The 20,703-nt window shown below is 47.5% G+C and overlaps 1 protein-coding gene across 9 annotated transcripts in view; it reads left to right on the plus strand.

The window, feature by feature from the left end:
- The first annotated feature begins 333 nt into the window (after positions 1-333).
- The window catches only part of Ebf3 (EBF transcription factor 3), a 121,427-nt gene continuing 101,057 nt past the window's right edge, over positions 334-20,703 (plus strand). For 3 of the 9 annotated variants that reach the window (XM_052712628.1, XM_052712629.1, XM_052712627.1), the window contains exons 1-6: positions 335-569; positions 675-831; positions 1,194-1,257; positions 1,977-2,032; positions 4,966-5,039; positions 6,682-6,750. In XM_052712628.1, coding sequence (XP_052568588.1) covers positions 436-569; positions 675-831; positions 1,194-1,257; positions 1,977-2,032; positions 4,966-5,039; positions 6,682-6,750 — 554 coding nt within the window. In that variant the 5' untranslated portion in view covers positions 335-435. Of the gene's footprint in view, positions 570-674; positions 832-1,193; positions 1,258-1,976; positions 2,033-4,965; positions 5,040-6,681; positions 6,751-20,703 lie in introns of all 9 variants that reach the window. The other 6 variants (XM_052712633.1, XM_052712631.1, XM_052712632.1 and 3 more) reach the window with 3 other exon arrangements.

The raw sequence follows: 20,703 nt of genomic DNA on the forward strand, positions 1-20,703 counted from the left end.
GCGCCCGGGACTGCGCCGCGGCACTCACTGCCCCGTTTATTTGTCTTTGGAGCAGGCGGGCCGCGCCAGAAGCGGGCGATCCCGCAGTGTCCTGCAGCCGCGGACGCCGCCTGGCTAGGATGACACCACGTTGAGCGCGTCTGCAAACAACAACAACAACAAGCGCCGCCGCGGCCACCGCGTCCATCGCGCCCTGCTCCTCCGAAGCGCCGCGCCGCCGCCGGTGCAGCCCGCCCGCGTCTCCGGCCGTCCGCAGCGCCCGGCCGCCGGTGTATGCCGCGCCTGCCCGGGACGGGCTGAAGCCGGCGGCGGGCCGCACCGCAGGCGCCGAGCAGGGCCAGGGCGGCCAGGGCAGCCTCCTGCCGCCGAGCCCCGAGCGCCGCCGACCGCGGACGCGCTTTCGGCCGGGAGTCGCGGCCGCCGCCAGCAGTGTTCATGTTTGGGATTCAGGAGAATATTCCGCGCGGGGGGACGACCATGAAGGAGGAGCCGCTGGGCAGCGGCATGAACCCGGTGCGCTCGTGGATGCACACGGCGGGCGTGGTGGACGCCAACACGGCCGCCCAGAGGTACGTACCGGCCGCCCCCGCGCGCCCTGGCCCCGGCCCGGTCCGGCCCCCTCCTCCGGCCAGCGCCGCGCTGCTCACCGGGCCGCTGTCCCTTTCCTCCTGCAGCGGCGTGGGGCTGGCGCGGGCGCACTTCGAGAAGCAGCCGCCTTCCAACCTCCGGAAATCCAATTTCTTCCACTTCGTGCTGGCGCTCTACGACAGGCAGGGGCAGCCGGTGGAGATCGAAAGGACCGCTTTTGTGGACTTTGTGGAGAAAGAGAAAGTAAGTGTACACTGGCGATCGCACCCTCCCTCTCCAGGAGTAGGGGGCAGTCGGTGCCCGCGCACGGGGTCCGAGTGCCCCCCTCGGCGGCGGGAGCGCTCTGCCCGGCGACCCCGCCGCCACGTGCGGTCGCACTGGCCCCGCCAAGGGCCGGGCAACTTCTCTGTGCCCTCGGACTCACTGGGGGCGAGGGGAACGCTGGGCTTGCAGCAGGAAAAGTGACATCACCGCGTAGCTGCGAGCCAGGAATCCTGCCTGCAGTCTGTGAGGCCGAGGGGCCTCGATCCTGGAGGGGGACCGAACGCGGTGACCGCGCCTGACGGGCGGCCACGCTAAATGCAATTATTTATCGTTGCTTTCAGGAGCCGAACAACGAGAAAACCAACAACGGCATTCACTATAAGCTGCAGCTACTGTACAGCAATGGTGAGTACGGCTGCCTGCTGCCTGCCCTCTGGCCCTGTGCGCTGACTCTCCCTTCCCGTGATGGTTCCAGGACATAAAGATTTTGAGATTAAAATGACATGGGTGTAAACACGAAATCTTCTCATGGCATAGAAGGAAAACAAAACATAAACGATCGATAAGTCGATGGCACTTCACATGATTAACCGGTGGGGCTTGAAGTAGAAAGTAAAAGGGGGATCGATAAGGGCTCCTGCAGAACATCACTTTTAAGTGACTTTTTTCAATTTTGCAAATTAATGTTAATTATTGAGATGGGGGTAGCTCCGTAAGCCGAGCATAACTTACTTCCTGTGCACGGCTTAGAAAGAGAAGAACCCTCTAGAGGCGCTGGAAGGAGTTCGGACTCTGTTTCCATAGGTGCATTCTCTTTTCGAAAAATAAACGACCGTGTGGGGCCAGAGCTGCACTCAGGCCTGCTCTCTGCCAGATAGACTTCTTCCACCTCCAAATGCAAACCCTAAGAGTCCCGAGACTCTTAATTAAGAAAAGAAAAATGTCAGAGGCGGCTGGGGTTTTCTGTCTCCCTCTCAGTTTTGTAGGGATTGCCTTAAAGCTTTGCTGCCCCGTGGAGGCAGTAGTCCCAGGCACTGGCTTGCCGAGGCCCGGGTGTCCCTCCTGAGGTTCAGGCTAACATCTTGCTGAGAATTTGTCTGTTTCTTTTTCTCCCCCCGCCACAGGCGTCAGAACAGAGCAAGATCTCTATGTCCGCCTCATAGATTCAATGACCAAGCAGGTGAGAAAGTTGAAGCCTCTGTATTCATTGTTTTTCCCTTACTGCTGAGCTGGGGTTGTCCTGGGGCTGAGAGAGCAGACTGACAAATGGAGCTCCTGTATTTGTTTTTCATTTCGCTTCCTTGACATGCTAATGAGAATTCCATATTTATTGGAATAAATGGAGCGGTTGCTACAATAGTTTATGCTGTCATTAAAACAGGACATATATGCTTTATTAAATGACTTGTGATTGGAATCAAACTCTGTCTTAATTAATTATGGTAATTAATATTTGACAGAAAAATTTCAAGACCCCCTTGTTTATTTTTAAACGTTTCTTTCTCTGCTTGGAGTGATTTCATTGATCCCTCCCCCCTGCAAAGACAGCTAACCCTGTCCCAAAGCTCATCGAGTTAAGCTCGATTAGTTATTTTCCCTCCTCCTTTCTAGTGTCATGGTCTAGTAACACGAGACGTGTATTTGGATTTAAAAGTTAAATGTGCTGGGGTGAAAAGTCACCTTGTTCTCCTCTAGTCCATCTTCACCTCTCAGCCCCCCATCTCCATAATTCAGAGTCTGAGCTCCAGGGGTCACCGAAACCCATCCACAGCTCTGCTCTCTCTCCCACCCCTGTCATACCTTGTAAATAACATAATTACAAGCAGTTCCTTATTAAATTATTTAACCTGTCTTGGTCAACTTTTCTGATGATAACTATTGGCTATCAGTAATGTGATTAACTGCAGAAAAGCGCCTCATTGCTTTTGGACGGTCTTCAGTCTCTGGCTGCTAATGTTGTGCTGGGTGATGTGTTATTGTTTTAAGGATGTTGTTTCTACTTTCTTAAAATAGAGGGTTGGGTGTATGTATATAGAATACCTAAATTAAACACACCCTGCACTGATTCCTTTAGAAGTTAGAATAGACTTGTAAGTTGCACTTCACACTTGAAATGAAAGTAGCCTTTTCATTTTGGATGCTAACTTTCAGAGTTGTGAACCAGCTGGGAAAGAACCCTCCTCCAAGCTTCCTGCAGTCTGGCACACACACGTCCCATTCTCTGAGCACAATTTGCACATTTTATTTCTCTTTGAAAAAGTTTGTCCTTACCTAGGCAGCCAGAGCATGAGGCTTTAATGTCTGCAGCCGCAGAGCTGTGTGGTTTTTCTCCTGGAGCAAAGATCTGGCAGGTAAACCTGTTTTTCTGACACAGACTGTGGTGTGCCCTTTTGCCAGCCTTGCACTGATTCACAGAAGCTCTGGAACTCGGCTGCTGTTTGTCAGGCGCCTTTTATTTCCTTTGTATGTCGGGCAGAAGGTTTTGCGAATCGCTGTAGTCTAATTAGGAGGGTTTTGCAGGCGCTGCTAAGTTTCTGTGCCTCACGTACGGGAGAGGCAGGAGGCTTCGTTTAAAGTACACTTTTATTGTTCATTTCGCCTAGTCTTTGCAGTGTACACGGTGCAGAAAATACAGGCATTTAATCTCCTCACTGACGGGGATAGGGGAAAAAGTAAAGAAATAGCCCAGTAACTGATCAAAGAGTCAATGGCGCTGAACCGACAGTTTATGGATTTCTGTTTGTGCTACAAAATAAAAAATAAATCAAATATAAATACGGGGATCATCGGAGGACAAGCCATTCTTTCAGAAGTACTGGTGTCGCCAAGGCCGCTAGCCCAGCAGCCCCAGGCTGTTCGTTGGCCTGTGGTGACTCCCATCACTTCTGTGGTTCCGAGCGGGCCGAGCTCCAGGCCGCGGACCGAGGCTGGCGGAGACTCTTCCCTCTTCCCAGGAAGCCAGTCCTGGACGCCTAGCAGAAAGGGCTTTGTCCGCCTGGAAGTGCAGGAAAGTGCCGGAGGAGGTTGGAAGTAATTTCCAGCGGTGGGGGGGCGGGAACTGGCGAGAGGGCAGCCCTCCCCCTTGGAGGAATTTTCTGCCCGGAACCTGCGGCTAGCGGCCCCCGCCTCCCGCCCCTCCCCCAGTGGCCTTTTCTCCTCTCCTTTGGGCGAGGCGGGCGGCGGCGGCGAGGGCGGCCGAGCCGCGGCTCCCGGCGGTGGAGCGGGGCTGGGCGCCGGCGTGAGCGCACCTAGGGCTTCGCACCATCTGGCGGAGCCTCTGCTCAAAACCCACCCGAGCGTGCGCGCAGACACTGCCTTTTTACCCGAGAAAAATCATTGTTAGCACTTTGAAAATAAACACCAGATTGGCCATTAGCACTTTCTTCCCAAATATCATCGGGCGAGGAGCACGTGGCCGCGCGGGCAGGGGCGCCCCGGGCCCGGGCCCTCCTGCGGGCCACCAGCTCCCCGGCGTGGTGCGAACACGTGCGGCCGCTGTGCACGACTTCCCGCTGGTCCGGGACGCCTAGCCACGCAGCTCAAGCCGCCGGCCTTTGCTCGGGCTCCGGGGGGCGGCGGAGGGGGCGGGGGGAGGCGCGGGCAGGGCGCAGGGCTGGAGGCTGGGGTCCCGGCCCGGGCAGCACCTTATGGCGCGAGGAGGGCTTCTCCTGCGCCTCGCGACCTCTTGGCGTCTGTAGTCTCATCATACTGCGATCGGCTTCCTCCGACAGAGCTATCCCGCCTTAGTGTAGACAATGGCCGGAGGATCCCGCCAGGCTGCGGTGGCCCAGACACTAGGAGCCCGGTGGGAGTCCGCGCGCCCTTGCAGGCTGCGCCCTGGTCTTGGCAGGCCCTGCCGCGCCCTTCCCGCAGCCCTCCGGAGCCCAGGCCCGGCGTGCGCCCGTGGGAAGAGCTCGGCAAGCGGGCGGTGAGAGGCCTCTGAGGCCTGGCCCCGCGCCTGGGGTGATGGGGTGGGAGGGTGGCCTGTTGTGCCGGTTGTCTCCCCTCGGGGGCTGTGCACCTGCCACCCGCGAGGCCTGCAGTGCCCGTGGTGGTTTGGCGCCCAAGCCGCAGGCTCTTCGTGACCCCTGCCTCTGCTTGTCCCCCACGCAGGCCATCGTTTATGAAGGCCAGGACAAGAACCCGGAGATGTGCCGCGTTCTGCTGACCCACGAGATCATGTGCAGGTGAGCCCCCACCCCCACCCCCCGGGAGGCAGGCGGCCTCGGCGCCAGCCAAGTCTACGCAGGCAACGCTTGCAGGCGCTGGCCACCCCACCCCAACTGCGGGAGAGAGGGCATCCCTTGAAACCTAGTAGGCCAGAGGCCCCAGGCCGGGCCAGAGCATCGTCCGACCTCATTTCCCTGTCAGTGATGATGGTCAGTGCAACCCGCTGCTCAGCCGAGCGGATTAATGTATTGGCCGTGTCGTGGCAATATAGTTAAAAAAGAAAGAAAGAGAGAAAGAAAGAAAACAGACCAGGGGATGCATCTGTCCTCGCGCGGGAGTCAGAGTTCACTGGGACTCATTTGACTACTTCCTTCTCCGATGCTCGCATCCTGAGACGTACAATTGTCTGTTATTGATAAAAAGGAAAGCCTTTTGTACTTATTACAGAGCTCGTGTATGTGAGAATTGGATTGTGATTCTGTCAGTTAACCTCTTCCCTAGAGCAGCGATGCATCGTTCATATTGTTGTTAGATAGCGTGCCGTTACTTGAGATCTCTGTCAGAAGAGCAATTTCCCACCTGTTTTTTTTCTAACTACCACAAGAGTTTCGCCCCTACATGGCGAATAAAAACGCATCATTGACTTTGTATGTGTGGCATGTGAAATATAGTTGCAAGGAATAATAAGGAAAGGTTGTGCAGGCTAGCAGCCTACAGTAGCAGGCCCCGTACTCTGAGGGGCATACTCTCCTAGGCTATGGTGCCTGTTGCCTGAATGCCACTTCTGAGCAGAGGTATTGTTACAGCACCAATATACAAAAGCTGACTTTTTCTCATATCAGGTAATAAATATAAATTACAACCAATAAAGTGGAATTTCTTTATTATCCACTTCTGCATGTACAGCAATTAACATAGAAAGCGCACAGATGTGATTTAAGCTCTAAGTGGAAGACTGTAGACTTTCTTTAATCACTTTAGCTGTCAGCTTTAAAAGGCTTTATATACTTTGCCTACCATATGGTGTTAATTTAGCTAATTTAGACATGTAACCATTATACAAGTATGCTTTTTTAAAATGCGAGAAGCATAACATTTTTGTTTCGTTTCTGCTTTAATTAAAGTTTCAATAACAGAGTTAAGGTAGGCTTAAAGAAGCGACAATAGACGTTTGTGATAGATTGATGCATGCTTTTGTGCTTATAATTAATAAATGCCCCAAAGAAATATTGGGTAGAGGTGGCATCTTGCATCTTTTCCAGAAATAACAGCTTGACAATTGGAGGTAAACAAAAGCTGAAGCTGTGAAAAGTTATTCCCCAGCCTCCAGCCTTTTCTCCTCAGTTCATTGCAAAGACAAACACCAACAGCATGTTTTCGGCATTTTAGCATCATAATTTGTATAGGAGCTCTGGCTACCCCGCTAGTATTAATAGATGTGTTTAACTCTGCTCCTTCTGGCAGAAAGTTACAGCGTAAGTTTAGCTGAAGAGCGTGTGAACTCACTTAGGTTGAAATTTGTCAAGCTGCCTAAGTGGGAAAACTATTTTCTTGACTCCTACCGCTTCATTGTCAGACTTTGAAAAAAAAAAAAAATTACAAGTCGGACAGAGGAAGCTGAGATGAATACTAAAAGCCATGTTTACAATTGCCCCACAGCCGGTGCTGCGACAAGAAGAGTTGTGGCAATAGAAACGAGACGCCCTCAGACCCTGTAATCATTGACAGGTAAGGATGACTTCTCTATTTTCCAAACAAAATGGTAGCAACCAGCAAACCTCTCTGCCTTGCTCGGTTCCCAGTGGCTCCTTAGCTTGGAGGCTGGTGTGGGGGCTCATCTTGTGCACGGCACCATTTGTCCGCGTGTGTTATCATGCACAGGTGGGTTGACGTGGAAACCCGGTGGCTCGCTCTGTGGGGATTCAGTAATTGCTTGCGAGTTGTCAAGGGAAGCAGTTTCATCTGCCACTGCTCTCACTGTGAGGAGCACTTTATGCCTAGAGAGTCTCTGGCTTTAAACCCAGAGATATGTCATAAAATGCTTTCTGCTAATTTGTTAACAAGTATCTCATTTTTTTTTGCATTATATATATATAAAACCTCGAATGGTCGTTGAAGTTGAAGCTTGGGTGGTGGTGTTCTTGCAATCATCGCCCAGTGGTAGAATGAATTTAATCTGCTCTCAATTAGTTGCAAAATGTCTCCTAATTTTTTTCCAATTGTGGCTGTCGTTTTATGTCAAGTAGCAAATATGTAACTAACAAACCAAAGTTGTTATAATTGAAACTAATTACACATGCTGGTTACATTTCCAACATTAATTTCCATAACTAGATTAGCTATATGCATTCTTTAGGTTTGCTGTTCCTCATCTCGCCATTTATCATGTTCCTTGGGCAACGTGGCATCCTTTTAAGATACCAATCATTAGTCCTAATGGTGCTAATGTGCACTTGGCATTGCCTTAGTGAAAACAACAAAAACAGTGCCACCCTCCCCTCCTGACTCACCCAGGCTATTCTGAGGAGGAGAGGAGATTTCTTTCTTCCCAACAATGGGGAGCAGCAAGGGGCCCAGTGTGTGATTGACTGCAGATTTTGAAATTGGTACCCAAATCGAATAAATGTTAGACGTGTATATATGACACCAGTTTTGTGAGGCAGAGGGTTAGACTGTTTTGAAGAGGGGTTGAGTTTCAGCAGCTTTCATTACAAAGTTATCTTTTGATCATGAACTTTGCTGTCCAGGGTCTGAAAAATTAAACCCGGAAAACCCCACGAGTTAAGCCTAAAGAAGTCTGCGGCACCGGTGGGGAGCATTGCTAATGTTTAACTAGCTGGAATAGCTGTTTGCTTAGTGGAGAATGTTCGGTATCTGACAGAAGGGACAGCTCTCTTATTAGTAATCAAATAGGGCTGACCAGTTGTGGCCGTCACTCAGGCAGTTGAGAACAAGTTCAATGCCTTACGAAACTGGAGCTACAGAAATCAATGTAATTATATTTGTTTCGGTGTTGTGGCTATGGAAGTCATACAGCTTTGGGTTGTTGTTGGAGATGGAACTCATTTTATTTTATTTTATTTTGAATGGGCTAAAAGTATACCGAACAGCCATTGGAATCTTGTCTGAGTGGAAGATGCTTGAAAAGCAGCCCACATTAGCCTTTAATGCAAGATTGTGAAAATGCTTCACCTCTCTGCTTGGAGATTTTAAATGTGGTTTGGTTTTAAATCATGACTTTAAAAAAAAAAAAAAACTATGCCATGATGTTGGGAAGGCCATGTTGCTTTGACTCACATTTTAGACACTGATTTCCCCTTCAAAAGCACTTTGGATTTGTTCAGTGTTCAATCACTTATTGAACATTGATAGTGAATAACATCCAGGGCTCAGTTTTTAATCACATGATGGGTGGTAGTGCTTTCCTCCAGCATACAAAATTTGCTCTTTAATTCTCTTCTGAAGGGGTCTTTCTTATATTTGTTTAATTAAAATATATGCAAAGACCACTCATACCTTTATAACCTAAGGGAAGTATGTGATCATTGATATTCTAGAAGCACAAGAGGAAGGGAAAAATGTAAAAACATTTGGTTAATGGGTTTACCATGTTTATTTGAATAAGGAGAATTGAAGCTCCATTTACGCTTGGCATAAATGCTTTGGAGGTCTTAATTATTGATGAAAAATCTGCTCTGCTTCTAAATTCAAAGATATGACAATTTTATAGGAATTTTAATCACCTTCCGTGTTAGGGATTTTAAGGTAAGGATAGTTTTATGTACTGACAAATACAGTGTACATTTTTAGCATTCTTAAGAGAGCTGTCACTTGTAATGACAAAATACTATTAGCATTTTGTTGCTTGCTGTAAATCCCTGTGAACTGATTGTGGTATTGGCACTATCTCCAGTTTAAGGCACATTTCTAGAAGAGGGAAAAATGAATTTAGTGTTCGCTAGGACAGCTTGTGTTAATCAAAGAGAGGCTCGTCTTCAGTAGGCGATCTCTTTGGAGCAATGTGGTCATTTGCAACAGAGATGTCTCTCAATTTTATAATGACGATCATTTCTGTGGGGTGTGAACTGCCTCTGAAAATTAGTTGCTCCTGTTGAGTTTTTAGCCTGGGTTTCCTCTTGAGTATTGCAGAATAAAATGTCCCATCAGATCGGTGAGTTTACCAGTCCCCACCAGCCCTGTTCTCACTTGGTTAGTTGGCTTAAGAATTCTGTACAGTGTGCTTCACCAGCTCCTTATGGCCTTTGGATACATTTAGCAGGTTCTGACCAGATAAAGCATATTTGTCCTGAGGATATAAACCAATAATTCCAACCTGAATTGAGATCAATGGACCCACATTTGCTCCAACCCACACCAAGCTCTTCCACACGTTGAAACCGCTTTGTGTGTTATGAGAACAGGGAAGTAAGCTCCCTGCTCTGGCAGGGTAATCACATTCTATAGACCCTGATGCCTTAAATCAATTAATTACACAATTTAGTTTAGTTATCTTTCAGAAGTATTAGATACTTACAAATGGCATGGAAGACACTTCAGAGTAAGGAGGGGGGCAGTGAAGATGTCTCCCATTAGAAATCTTTTCATTTATTGTGAAGCTTTTCCTTATGTGGACTGTTTTCTCCCACATAAAACACTGTTGGAGAAACAATTTTTTATAGTTCCATGTGTTTAAAATAATATAGCAACTTACCAAGTCGAGAAGGAATATAATATTGTAAAGGTATGACCTGTAAGAGAGAAGCACAGGGACATGTATCTGCATACACTGAATTGACCTACAAAGAGCCAGATGCAAGGAAGGAGGCCTACCTCCTCATACCACACACACACACACACACACACACACACACACACACACACACACACACACACGGCCATGCACAGCCAAGGCACCTCACATATGCAAGTGTGTGTATGCAAATGCGTACACATTCACATATACATGCATGAATTTTTATGGTATTGCTGAGGAGGAAGGGAGTATTATTTTCCTCATGAAATAATGTTTTCTGGGAAAACACAAAAGCAGATGGTCTTCATTAGGAACACCCATTGTCCACATATCCCAAATATGAGCAGATAAATCTCTCCTGTTTCACCCGTACATTCCAAAGGCTGCAAGTGATTACAGGATGTCGGCGTAGCTGCTAAACCAAAACCACACTTGGGCTCACATTATTCGCCTGTGCCATCCGGGTCTGTTTCCTCAGGAGCTCTGGAAATGCCTGGGGAAGGCACATCACTTTACCCTCCCCTTCCTCACTCAGCTTGGGGAGCACTGAAGCACAGGGTCCAACTGTTGCAGCCTGTGGAGGCCTCGGGAGCAGGGCAATGCGGCTGCCCACTTGGGCTGGCTGCACACCATGGGCTGTGTGCAACTGAGAGCATGCTCTGCAGGGCGGTTCCAGATGGCACTGTCTCTGGCGTCCTGCTCGCTGGCATCTCTGCGGCAGGCAGTGCCCCCTCCCCAATAAATCTGGCATTAGTCTATAGAGTTTGGGAGACTTATCATTCCAAGTCTGTCCTACTTTCCTGTCTGGGAGCCAGACATCTGTTTATCCTATTTTCTTTCATACAGAGTTTGGAATGGCTGTAGTTTTTCTTTTTTTTGGGGGGGGGGTGCATGAAGTTTTGTCATATTTAACAGCTGTTACAGAATTTCAGCCCTGTGGGCTCTGAAAATACTTTTCAGCTGACCTCAGATTTTTATACATAATTGACATTGGGTTGTAGAAAAACATTATTTGCTTAACCTCTCATTGTCTGCGATTTCACACCGTCTCTGGTCCGAGGGTGTAAGTACCAGAGATTTTTAGCTCTGTGCTTCCTCTCAGCCCTCCCTCCAAAGCCTTGCTTTGATTCATTTGTGTGTTTTAAGTTTGCACCTTTAAAGTGATTGCAGAACGGTAGTCCAAAAGGACTGGAGGTTTTCTCTTTCTTTTTTCCTTCCCTTCTCTCTCTCCTTTTTTTAGTCAACAGTGTTTCCTTTCACTTCCTGTCACAAAGGTCAAAGAGAGCCGACCTTTGCTGGCAGTCCTGCTTGCTGAATTATTCATGGGATTGACTTTTTGTCAGCACACACAGTTGTGCTCTGGGACAATTTATTCATTTACCTCATTTAAAGCTCCTTTCTGCACCTGTTCAAGTATTAATATCATGTAATTTGGGCCTAATGCCGATTTTGCTGAACACTCATTATATTTTTTATTAGCTATATTTCCAAACGATTATGTATGATTATTACCAAGCCTTACAAACAGCACTGGGTTATTCCCTAGCCCCTTACATCTTCCTGTCAGGTTGTTTTCAGAAGCAGGGTGGATAAACATTTGACCAGTCCCGATGTTTTTATTCCTACTCCATCTCCAAGCAGCGAACTTAAAGCTCCCTCCCTCATGGCCTTGCACGAGCGTGATTAAATCCAACTCGGCGGCGAAGCTGTACAAATGCCAGCGTTTATAAGGTCAACGCTTTTGTTAAAAATGCTATGTAAATGAGGATCTGCAAAAAGGGACATTAAATAAAATTAAATTCATTGTCTTCTTTAATGTCATTTACATTTTGGCTAAGCCTCGGCCTGTCAAGGAGGATTTTAAAAATAATTTTAATTACACATCATTTAGGGAACCCAAGGTTTTCTATTCAGTAGCATTTGGATAACCTGCAAAATGGAGACCTGTTTGATAACTTCTGAAATGATGGATTGTCATCCTGTATGCATAATACAGCAAGAACAGCATAGTTTGCTGTTAATTTTTCCTTCTCAGTTTTCTTGAAAGTGAATATAATTATCATCAAACAGGCCTCGAAACCCTGGAGTCCTCCTCTTGGCCTTGGCTGGGAAGCTGAGACACTCTTTGGTTCTGGGTCTGTTTTAATACATGGAGACTTCAGAGAAGGAAACTATTGGCTAGATATTTGGCAATATTAAAATGCACTTTGGATGAATGGAGTGGCTACAAAGACTCTGATTCTGGTTGGCACGAGCCCCATTTGGCTCAGCCAGGCTCAGGTGTGAATGGCTGTTTTATTCCCTGGTATGCCAATGGAGAGAGGCAAAAAGTTCACCACGTTCATTCATCCTTTAATATTTTTTTTTTTATAAACTCCTGAAAATAAACAGAAGAGGAAGAGCAGCTTAACAGAGTCACTGTGTCACTCTTTCATTTAGATGGGGCGGCACCAGGAACAGTACCCACTCTGTGTGCACGCTTCTGTGCCCACCACCCTGCCACAACTGTGCATCAGGCATGGCACATCTTTGTATAAGCCGATGGTGTGTGTCACGGAGAGGAGGGTTTCAGGGCCAGCCTCAGGTCTCGGGTTTACATCTCTGCTCTAGGCTGAGGAGGCCTGCAGAGATTTATGGCTGCCTGGTCTGGCTGGGTAAGGCCTACAGGGTGACCAGGCCAGGCCAGTAGAGAGCTGGGTTAGAAAACAAGCCACAGGCCCACAATGACTTCTGCAGCACACTTAACCAGCTCAGCTTCTCGTCAGCTCTTTCAAGGGCTGAAGCTGTGTGGTGCTGCCCGTTAGGGGCAGGCAGCGGCAAGCAGTAGCCCGTTGCTATGAAAATGCAGGGCTGGAGGGAGGGGCTGGAAGCAGGGCTGTCAGAAGCTATACTCCAGGAGGGATGTTGACGCAGACCATCCCGCGCCTCTGCGGCAGCCTTATCAGGTGAAGAGCAAAGATATAGCCAGTGCCTGTAATCGTGTTAGGATGGCATGGACGAATTGGATTACCGTATGGAAAGCCGTCCAAACTCAGAGTTCTGTTACGCATGCTTACAGGAAGCAAATAATTACGCTCTGTGCACCAGAAGATAATTGGGGCTGGCCAGAGGCCTTGTCGTGACGCTGGAGAACGCAGGAGAAGCTGGCCTCCTGGAAGCATGTGGGGCGCACACAGGGAGGAGGAGGGCGATCCTCTCCAGATATAGGTGGCTCAAGTTGATGCTATAATTTTCGGTTACTTTTCAAAGATGGTGAATAATTTATCAGAATTCAAACTCACAGTAGCAACGGGAGGCATGTTGGAGGAGATAAAAATTCCAGGCTCTAATGATGGAGATTGTCGTGGCAGACAGGAAGTGATTGACAAGTGGGGGTACAGGAAGTGAGAACTGGAGGAGCTTAACCTGTACTTGGCAGAGCTGCCTTGGCTTGCACTCGGAGAAAATGAAAACCATTCACCCGTCCGCTCCCGACTGCTCGCCAGAACTCACGCTCCTCTTGTTTGTTTATCTTAGTAGCAAATCTCTCCAAAACGTTTGTGGTTAAAACTCTATATAATGAGACATTATGCTGGCATTATGAATGCTTTAAAATAAAAATATGGCTATCATTTAGAAAAATAAGTGGAGGGATTTTATGGGTTAAGGGTTTTCTTGTTGTATTTTATAAGCTTCTTGGACTTGGGGGTAACTAATGATCATTGCATCCTCGAAGCTCGAGAACACTTTCTAAAATGCTTTATTCAGAAAACAGCCCGTCACATCTGTCAAAACTGTAAATGCTGTAAATTTGCCAAGCAATTGGATGAAGAACACTGTGTGTAGGCGCACGGGGGAACTCTGACTTCATTTGCTTTTGCATCACTTATTTCTCATGCCCTTAAAAAAATGAAAAAAACAACAACAAACAAACCTCAAACCTGTCTATCTGCAGTTCCTTCACTGAAGGTTACGCAGTTAGAAAATGCTCAAAATCTAGGAGGGGCTCCGTGTCTATGGATAGTGAGCATCTCCTGAAAGCAGCAGGCCATACCGAGTGCCTTCCCGGTAATTCACTAGGAAATGAGTTTACCATGTGCAGAAAGGAAGGGGCTCGGGTGGTGTTGTTGCAGGACACAGAGCCCAGGCCCCACTAGCGGAAGAAGTCGGCTCCAGCATGTCTCTGCTGGAAGACTCAGGAGCTGTCGCACATCTGGGGGGAGGCCTCCTTGGCCCTGACAGGCAGCTCTAGCCTGCCCCACCTCTACTCCTGATCCCCCACCCCTACCCCTGATCCCCCACCCCCTGCTTGTAATTCCCAGCTCTTTCTCTTAGAAGAAAGCACCGAGGGCAGGGTGCCATTTTAAAGTGACCCAACCAAACACAACTTTGGCAGTGTTCAAGGATCTCAAAACATTTGGTGAATTTACAAAGGAGTGTGTGTGTGTGTGGGGGGGACGACCATCCTTGACTTTGGAGCCTGGCCCTGTGGTATAGGCTTCTATGAGGGCACAATGCCTCCTTTTCTGGAGTTTTCACCAAATTGTAGACAAATGTACAGAGTGGATGCTCTAGACTCTCCAAAGACAAGTCATGCCTGAGCCTGGTCAGGGCCGTCCGTGGGTGACCATGTGTAGCACCAGCCTGAGATTGGATTACAGGCCCAGAAGGATGTCCCACCTTCCTTAGGAGTACAGGTGGCATGGGCCAGTGGGTCATCTAGCTTTGACAGGGGATAGGGCCTGTTATTAGGAACAAGATGACTATAACCCAGTGGAGAGGGTACCCCTCCCAGCCAACTCAACTTGATCATTCTGGTTCTGGAGTCAGAAATGCTCCCTGCCCTGGCTTGAGGGAAAGCTTCCTTCTTGAGCATCCTTGCCGAGACCCTCAGTGCCATAGGTAGAATAGGTAGGGTCTAAGTACTGTCCCGACAGGTAAGGCAGATCGGTATTTGTGCCAAGTCCTCACCATTCAGAACCCTATGCCCCACTCTGCAGAATGCCACCCGCAGGCAGGCAGGAGGGGAGACTTGGCATTGCAAGGGGGCCTAGGGAAGCGGAGACCACAAGGCAGGGACTTTGGGGCTGCCTAACGTGTGCTGCCTGTCTGTGCATCCAGACTGTTTTCCAGATCCATTTTAGGCTGATAGAAAACTGAAGGCATAAGTTCCTTTACTGTGGCCCCCTTGGCCCTCAGCTCCCTCCCAGTGTGAAGATTTTGCACTGGGTATGGGGCACTGGTTATAATCCAACTAAAGTTGATACGTATTAACTAAAGTCCACTGATGGCTGGAGGGCTCGCTGGGTGTTCTGCACCCTGTGGAGTTGGACAAATATCTGATGGCGTCTCTCTCCCATCACGTGTCTTGCAGTAGAGTATCCTTGTCCTGGCCTCTGTCCCCAGTTTCCCACCCTGTGTCCCTCTCCCTTTCCAAACCCATGGCACTTGCCCATTTGTCCCTGGATCCCTGCCCTTTAAGGGATGCCACAGGTAGGGTCATAATAAACATGCAGGTTTTCCAGACCAGCTGCTTCCGGGAGTGGCGTGCCCTCAAGTTTTCCTCCTGTCCTTTCATAACACACTGCTAACTCTTTCGGGACGCTTTTCATCCCCCCTCCCGCCCCCTTTTTAAAAGTTCTTCCTTCCTTCCTTTCCTTCCAGTCTTGATGCGTTGGTGTTTATTATGGGTCCTTCATTCCCGAGCTTATGTGCTGCATGTCAGGGTTAGAAGTTGTTTGCCGGGCTCTTGTGGCCTTTGCAAGCTGTGTGTCCCACTTGCCCCCTCTTCAAGTTCTTGGCTCCTTTCCAAAAAGTTAAAACATTTTAACTTTATATTAAGCCTTTATTGAAGTGGTATAGCTCAATTTCACTTATTAGGGTTTTATTTCCTAAATAATACTGTTTGGAATATTTAAATCATGTAGGCCATAAAAGGAGAATGATTAAATTATTGGAAAGGCAACCCTGCTGCCCCCATGGCATAAAAACGGGATGAATTCAGCATTTGGTGTAGTTGTTGGCTTTTTTGGTTTAATAAATTAAACTACAAATTTTCCTAATTGCCAAACAAAATGTTAGGCCGGCTTTAGCCATTGCTGACAGTAAAACAGAACATAAAGCCTGCTGAGAGTTATATGTGGTATTTAATACGAGACAGAGTAATGCTTGGGCTTTTACGGTTAAGTATGAATTCACACCCACAGCATTTGTTTCACATTAGGAAAGGTTTGTAAATCAGATCAGTGTGCTGGGATGGGGTGGCCGGGTGGCCTCTCTTCTTGATATTTGGTTGTTGGACATGCGGCCAGAGACAGCTCCCCATCCACTTCCACATTCTCAATGAAGCGATAAGCCCCATGACACCCGGAAGATTGGGTCAGGAAACAAGTTGGGGATTGGATTGGATGAACGGTGTGTCCCTACCCTGGGAGGTCACTGGTCTGAGCTGGCCACTGGGCAGCAGCCATCAGTTACCCAGACATGGGCTGCTGTGGGTCCCCGGCCAGGGGAGGCCCCAGGGAGGGAAGCAGGACCTGGGAGAGTGCTTTACGGGGAGCAGCAGTCACTGCCATTTATTAAACGTGACAAGCGGGCTCTAAATATAACGGTCCTTTCCCCAAAGATCATTACTTCGAACAAATAATGAGTCATGCAAGTTACTACACAGCCAGGATCCCATCCATAGCTGGGCCTTTGTGTGGTTCAGAAGCAGACCCTGCCCTCACCCACTCCCCAATTCAAGGACAGATTCTTTCTTACTCCATCTGACCATCAGGGCTCTTGTCTGGGACACTTGTCTTGCCTCTCTGGGAGCCTGACTTGCTGGCCACAATTCCTAGAAAAGCTTAACATGAAAACATGCTTGTCTCGGTTCAGAATATTCTGACACACATGCATGTCCTATAGTTTGAAAATACTCCTTTGATGCTGCCAGGCCCAAATGTAGGCATAACAACAAAAACACGCTACGGGTAGTTGTGAGACCTGCAGTGAGAAGTGTGCTTGCTGAGTTCCGGGTGTCTGTCCTGAATAGTGGTCATGGCCTATGTTTGCTAAGACCCTAGGATAACTATCCCCAGCAATTAGAGCATCCAGACCCCTTTCCAGCACCAAACTCATTTGTTCCCATTTATTAGGCTGTGCACAGTAACTAATTTACATTGTTTCAGAGTTATGTGTTATGGTAATTTATTGCGTGTGCGGGGGTCACACAGAGGTGACCAGTCCCAGGGCAGATCCCTGTAAGGCGAGGAGGGAGAACCCAGAAGGAGAAGCAAGGAAGGCAAGGGGCCTGTGATTTTAAACTGGCTACAGTCTTTTTAATCACATTTTGATTTATTCCCTGTGACGTGGCTGGCTTTACTCTTATTCTCTGTTTTTTAACAAATCAGAGCTGAAAACAGGACTTTGTTTTTTTTAAAAGGAAATGGTAGCGATACATTTTAACGAGTGGAGACTTTTACTAATGTCCTGAATAAAATATTTGCCAGAGGCCTCCACTAAATGTAAAAGCACTCCACAGAGGAAACAATGTCGTCACCATTCCCTCCTCATCATAGCGGGTTTCGTTATCAAGTTGAGGAAAAAGGCTTGTTTAGGCGAAAATAATGATCATAAATAGAGCTGTACAGTGGGGCTCAAGGCAGCAGTGACAGAGACTGCTATCAGGACCTGCAATTCCAAGGAAATATGAGTGTTCTGATCCAGGGAAGCAGTAATTATCTTTTTGTGAAGAATGTACAATGGTGTCGGATGATGAATTGATCGCAGATTGGAAGCGTGGTTCAACTGTCATGTTACCGAGATAAGAGAGAGCCGCGGGATTGCTCATCGCCTGTGCTAGTTCACAGCCAGCCAGTTTATTAGCACAAATCCCAAATGTTTAGTAAACTCATTAGGTCCCATCTAATGCTAATTTATCATCATAGATGGAACCCTAGCAGTGAGGCCGGAGGACAGTACGGAATCCGTGTGATTTACAGAGCTTCCTGATCAATCACTTTCTCTGCGCTGACCATTTTTCTTCAAACGCTTTAAAGGGGCCTGAGTGAGCCGTAGGATCACACCATTCCAATCGGTCAGGGTTCTTAGAGTTATCTTCCCAAGGATGGTTATCTGAAAGGTTAGGAAATCCTATACAGACTGATGTGAGGAGCAGCCTGGGTCTAGGATCAGTGTGCTGCCTTACCTCCACCCCCTATCCTCCCTTCCCCTCCCTCTTCTCCCTCCCCTCCCTCCCCTCCCCTCCCTCCTCCTCCTCTCCAATCCTCTCCTCCTATCTTTCCTTTTCCTTTTACAATCTGGTCACAGAGTCGAATTCAAAGAATTTCCTTGCAAAATCAGTTTACCAAGAAATGCATCATGGTACATAAATGTCAAGTGCAGTTTATTCTAAACTTCAGACAGTGTTTTTCTTTTAAAAAATCAAGCTTTAAATGCCCAGTTCTCCTGACATTTTCGTACATATTCTATAGTGTTTTCGAAGAGGATAATAACCTTTGCTTGATCCCAGGCAACAGCTGCAAAGATAATGAAATTCTTATGATATTTCACCAGGTAAAATGTGAATTGCAGAAGAAAAGCTATTGAATTTTTATGGATCTTAATCGCATAAAATGAGATTCATGGGGCATACGTATAACTATACTCGGTGGACCAGCTGGCTGCAGTTGCAGTGAGGATTCACCGCGTGGTGTGAGGGGCGCTCCAGCCTCCACTAAGAAATGCTCCCCAAACGCTGCCTTCAGCTTGCCCTAAGAGTGATAATGAAATATGACAGAAATTTCCTTGTGCTGGATCAGTGGCGAGCGAGGTCCTCCACCACCAATATTAATTCATCTGACTTATGCTCCAGTCTTGATTTACCTTATGATTAAAAACTTCTGCAGGTCTGCTCAGCAATTGAGATCAGATCTCATCTGCAGCCCAGCGGTATTGATCCCTATTTAACATCAAGGCTCAGAATTGATTGGCATTGATTAACAATAAAAATGCTCTCCTCCATGTCCAGCCGCCAAGCCAGCATTCTGAGAGGAGGGCGCTATGTCGTCCCCCTCATTGACCAATCTGAAAAGAGAAACTGCCCCACCCGCAAGTAAACAATATATTTTAATGTTATTGTAGCTGGATGCTGGACCGACACTGCAAATTGATTTTATTCTTGTTGTATGAGATAAATATCTTTAATAAAATTCTCATTTTATTTAGGATTTTACAGGAATAACTTGATTACTCAAATAGTGGTATTTTTCTTTTCCCATGGTGTAAAAAAATGGATTAAAACATAAAGGCTATAATAACGTAATACTAGAGACAAAATGTTAATCAACTTTGAAACTGTGCACAGGATGGGTAAGTTCAGGGAGATATTTCACATGTGGAGACAGCAGGGACCCCAGAGGACAACTGGTATTACAGAGTGGTTTACCCTTCCGGCTAGGGCTGTGTGTCTGGAACTGCACATGACGGCCGTGTGCTTGAAGGCTAGTTCCTCTGCAGAACGGCTCGAGAACATATGGTTCCAGAGAGCTCAGCCCAGCAGAGCTACACAACAGGAGCAAACCCAGCCACCTCCGAGAGACTGGGCCTGGGTTTCTGTTTTGATTTCTTTGCCTCCTACAGATGTGGCCTGAGAAAAGGAATCTCTAGCAATTCTTTGAATTAATAGCAGAGGTTTAAAAAGTGGACAGAGGGAGATAGATTAGAAAAGTCTCGCACACTCTAACTTCTGATGTGCTTTCTGGGGATCTGTCTTGTTCCCAAGTCCGGCTGGTAACCCCTAGCAACCCGCTAGCGCGCATCCTTAGCATCCAAGTGCGCTGGAGGCCTGGTCCAGCTGAAAGGAATTATCCAATCTCTAACATCCAGAAGTTTACAGTTATATAATGATGGAGAAAACCACAAATCCCGGGGGATGTCAAATTTTAGAGATACTTTTAAAATGAAATTATCCAGCCAAGCCTCTAAGACAACCTTCTTGTGCTTAAGACAATAACTACGGTCTGGGATTAATTTCTTTTTTTGTGATAGGGCAAATCCAATTTGCTTCTTTAACTGTTGATTAAGGAATCAGTTCTACAAGGCTGTCCCCTGGAATTATTTGCTGTTTATTTGTCTGTGGAGAGCTTCTGGAATCCCCTCCAACTGGGAAGGCCAGGTCGGGCATGGCCGTAATGAAGAGCTGCCTGGCGGCTCCAGACGCTCTGCCTGGCCTTGTTTGTGTGTAAGAAATAGTTGGCCCTTTGAGCGGCCACTTCCTATCATGCCAGCAAAGCAGTGCAGAGAGAAGGACCCAAATCCGTCTTCCCCGCAGCCTTTCTTTTGCACTCTAGAGGGAAACACCCATTAGGAAGCAATAAATAAGTAAATACCTTAAATTAGAATGTATCTCACTTCAAGATGCTCTGAATTAGTGTCACTGTATGATCTGGTATCAGGAAAACCAAGGTGTTTGGCTCCTGTTCTGCACAGGACATATCTTTCCTCCCACTGGCTTGGATGATATAAGGGGCCTATTCTATTCACCTAAAACCAAATGTGAGTGCCGAATGTAGTATGCCTTTGATTTTGCTTAAATACGAGAATTCACCAGTGATTTGCAAACAGACGTGTAATAGTTACAAGAACTGGACGCTATCTTCATCCTTGAATGTACCTTCGTATGGAAGGCCAGCCTCAGTCTACAAATCGTCTCAGGACCTGTGTGACCTGCTTTGTTGGTTGGTTTCTGCCTGCTCTCTGGGTGCTTATGACTGTCATCGCAGTATGAAGGGTTCTCTGTCAGACATATGGCATTAGTGCTCGGGGAAAGTGTGTCCTGGGGTTTTTTCCCCCGTTTGAATTGGTCTTTATGTGCTGAGAACCATTTCCCCCCTGCATCAGAATAAAATCTGATGTTTGGTTTGAGAGTTGGGGAGGAAGTTTGTTTTTTTCTGGAGCATCTTCTG

This window comes from Peromyscus californicus, unplaced genomic scaffold, assembly GCF_007827085.1.
Source record: "Peromyscus californicus insignis strain IS unplaced genomic scaffold, ASM782708v3 Scaffold_4__1_contigs__length_199733344, whole genome shotgun sequence".
NCBI lineage: Eukaryota > Metazoa > Chordata > Mammalia > Rodentia > Cricetidae > Peromyscus > Peromyscus californicus.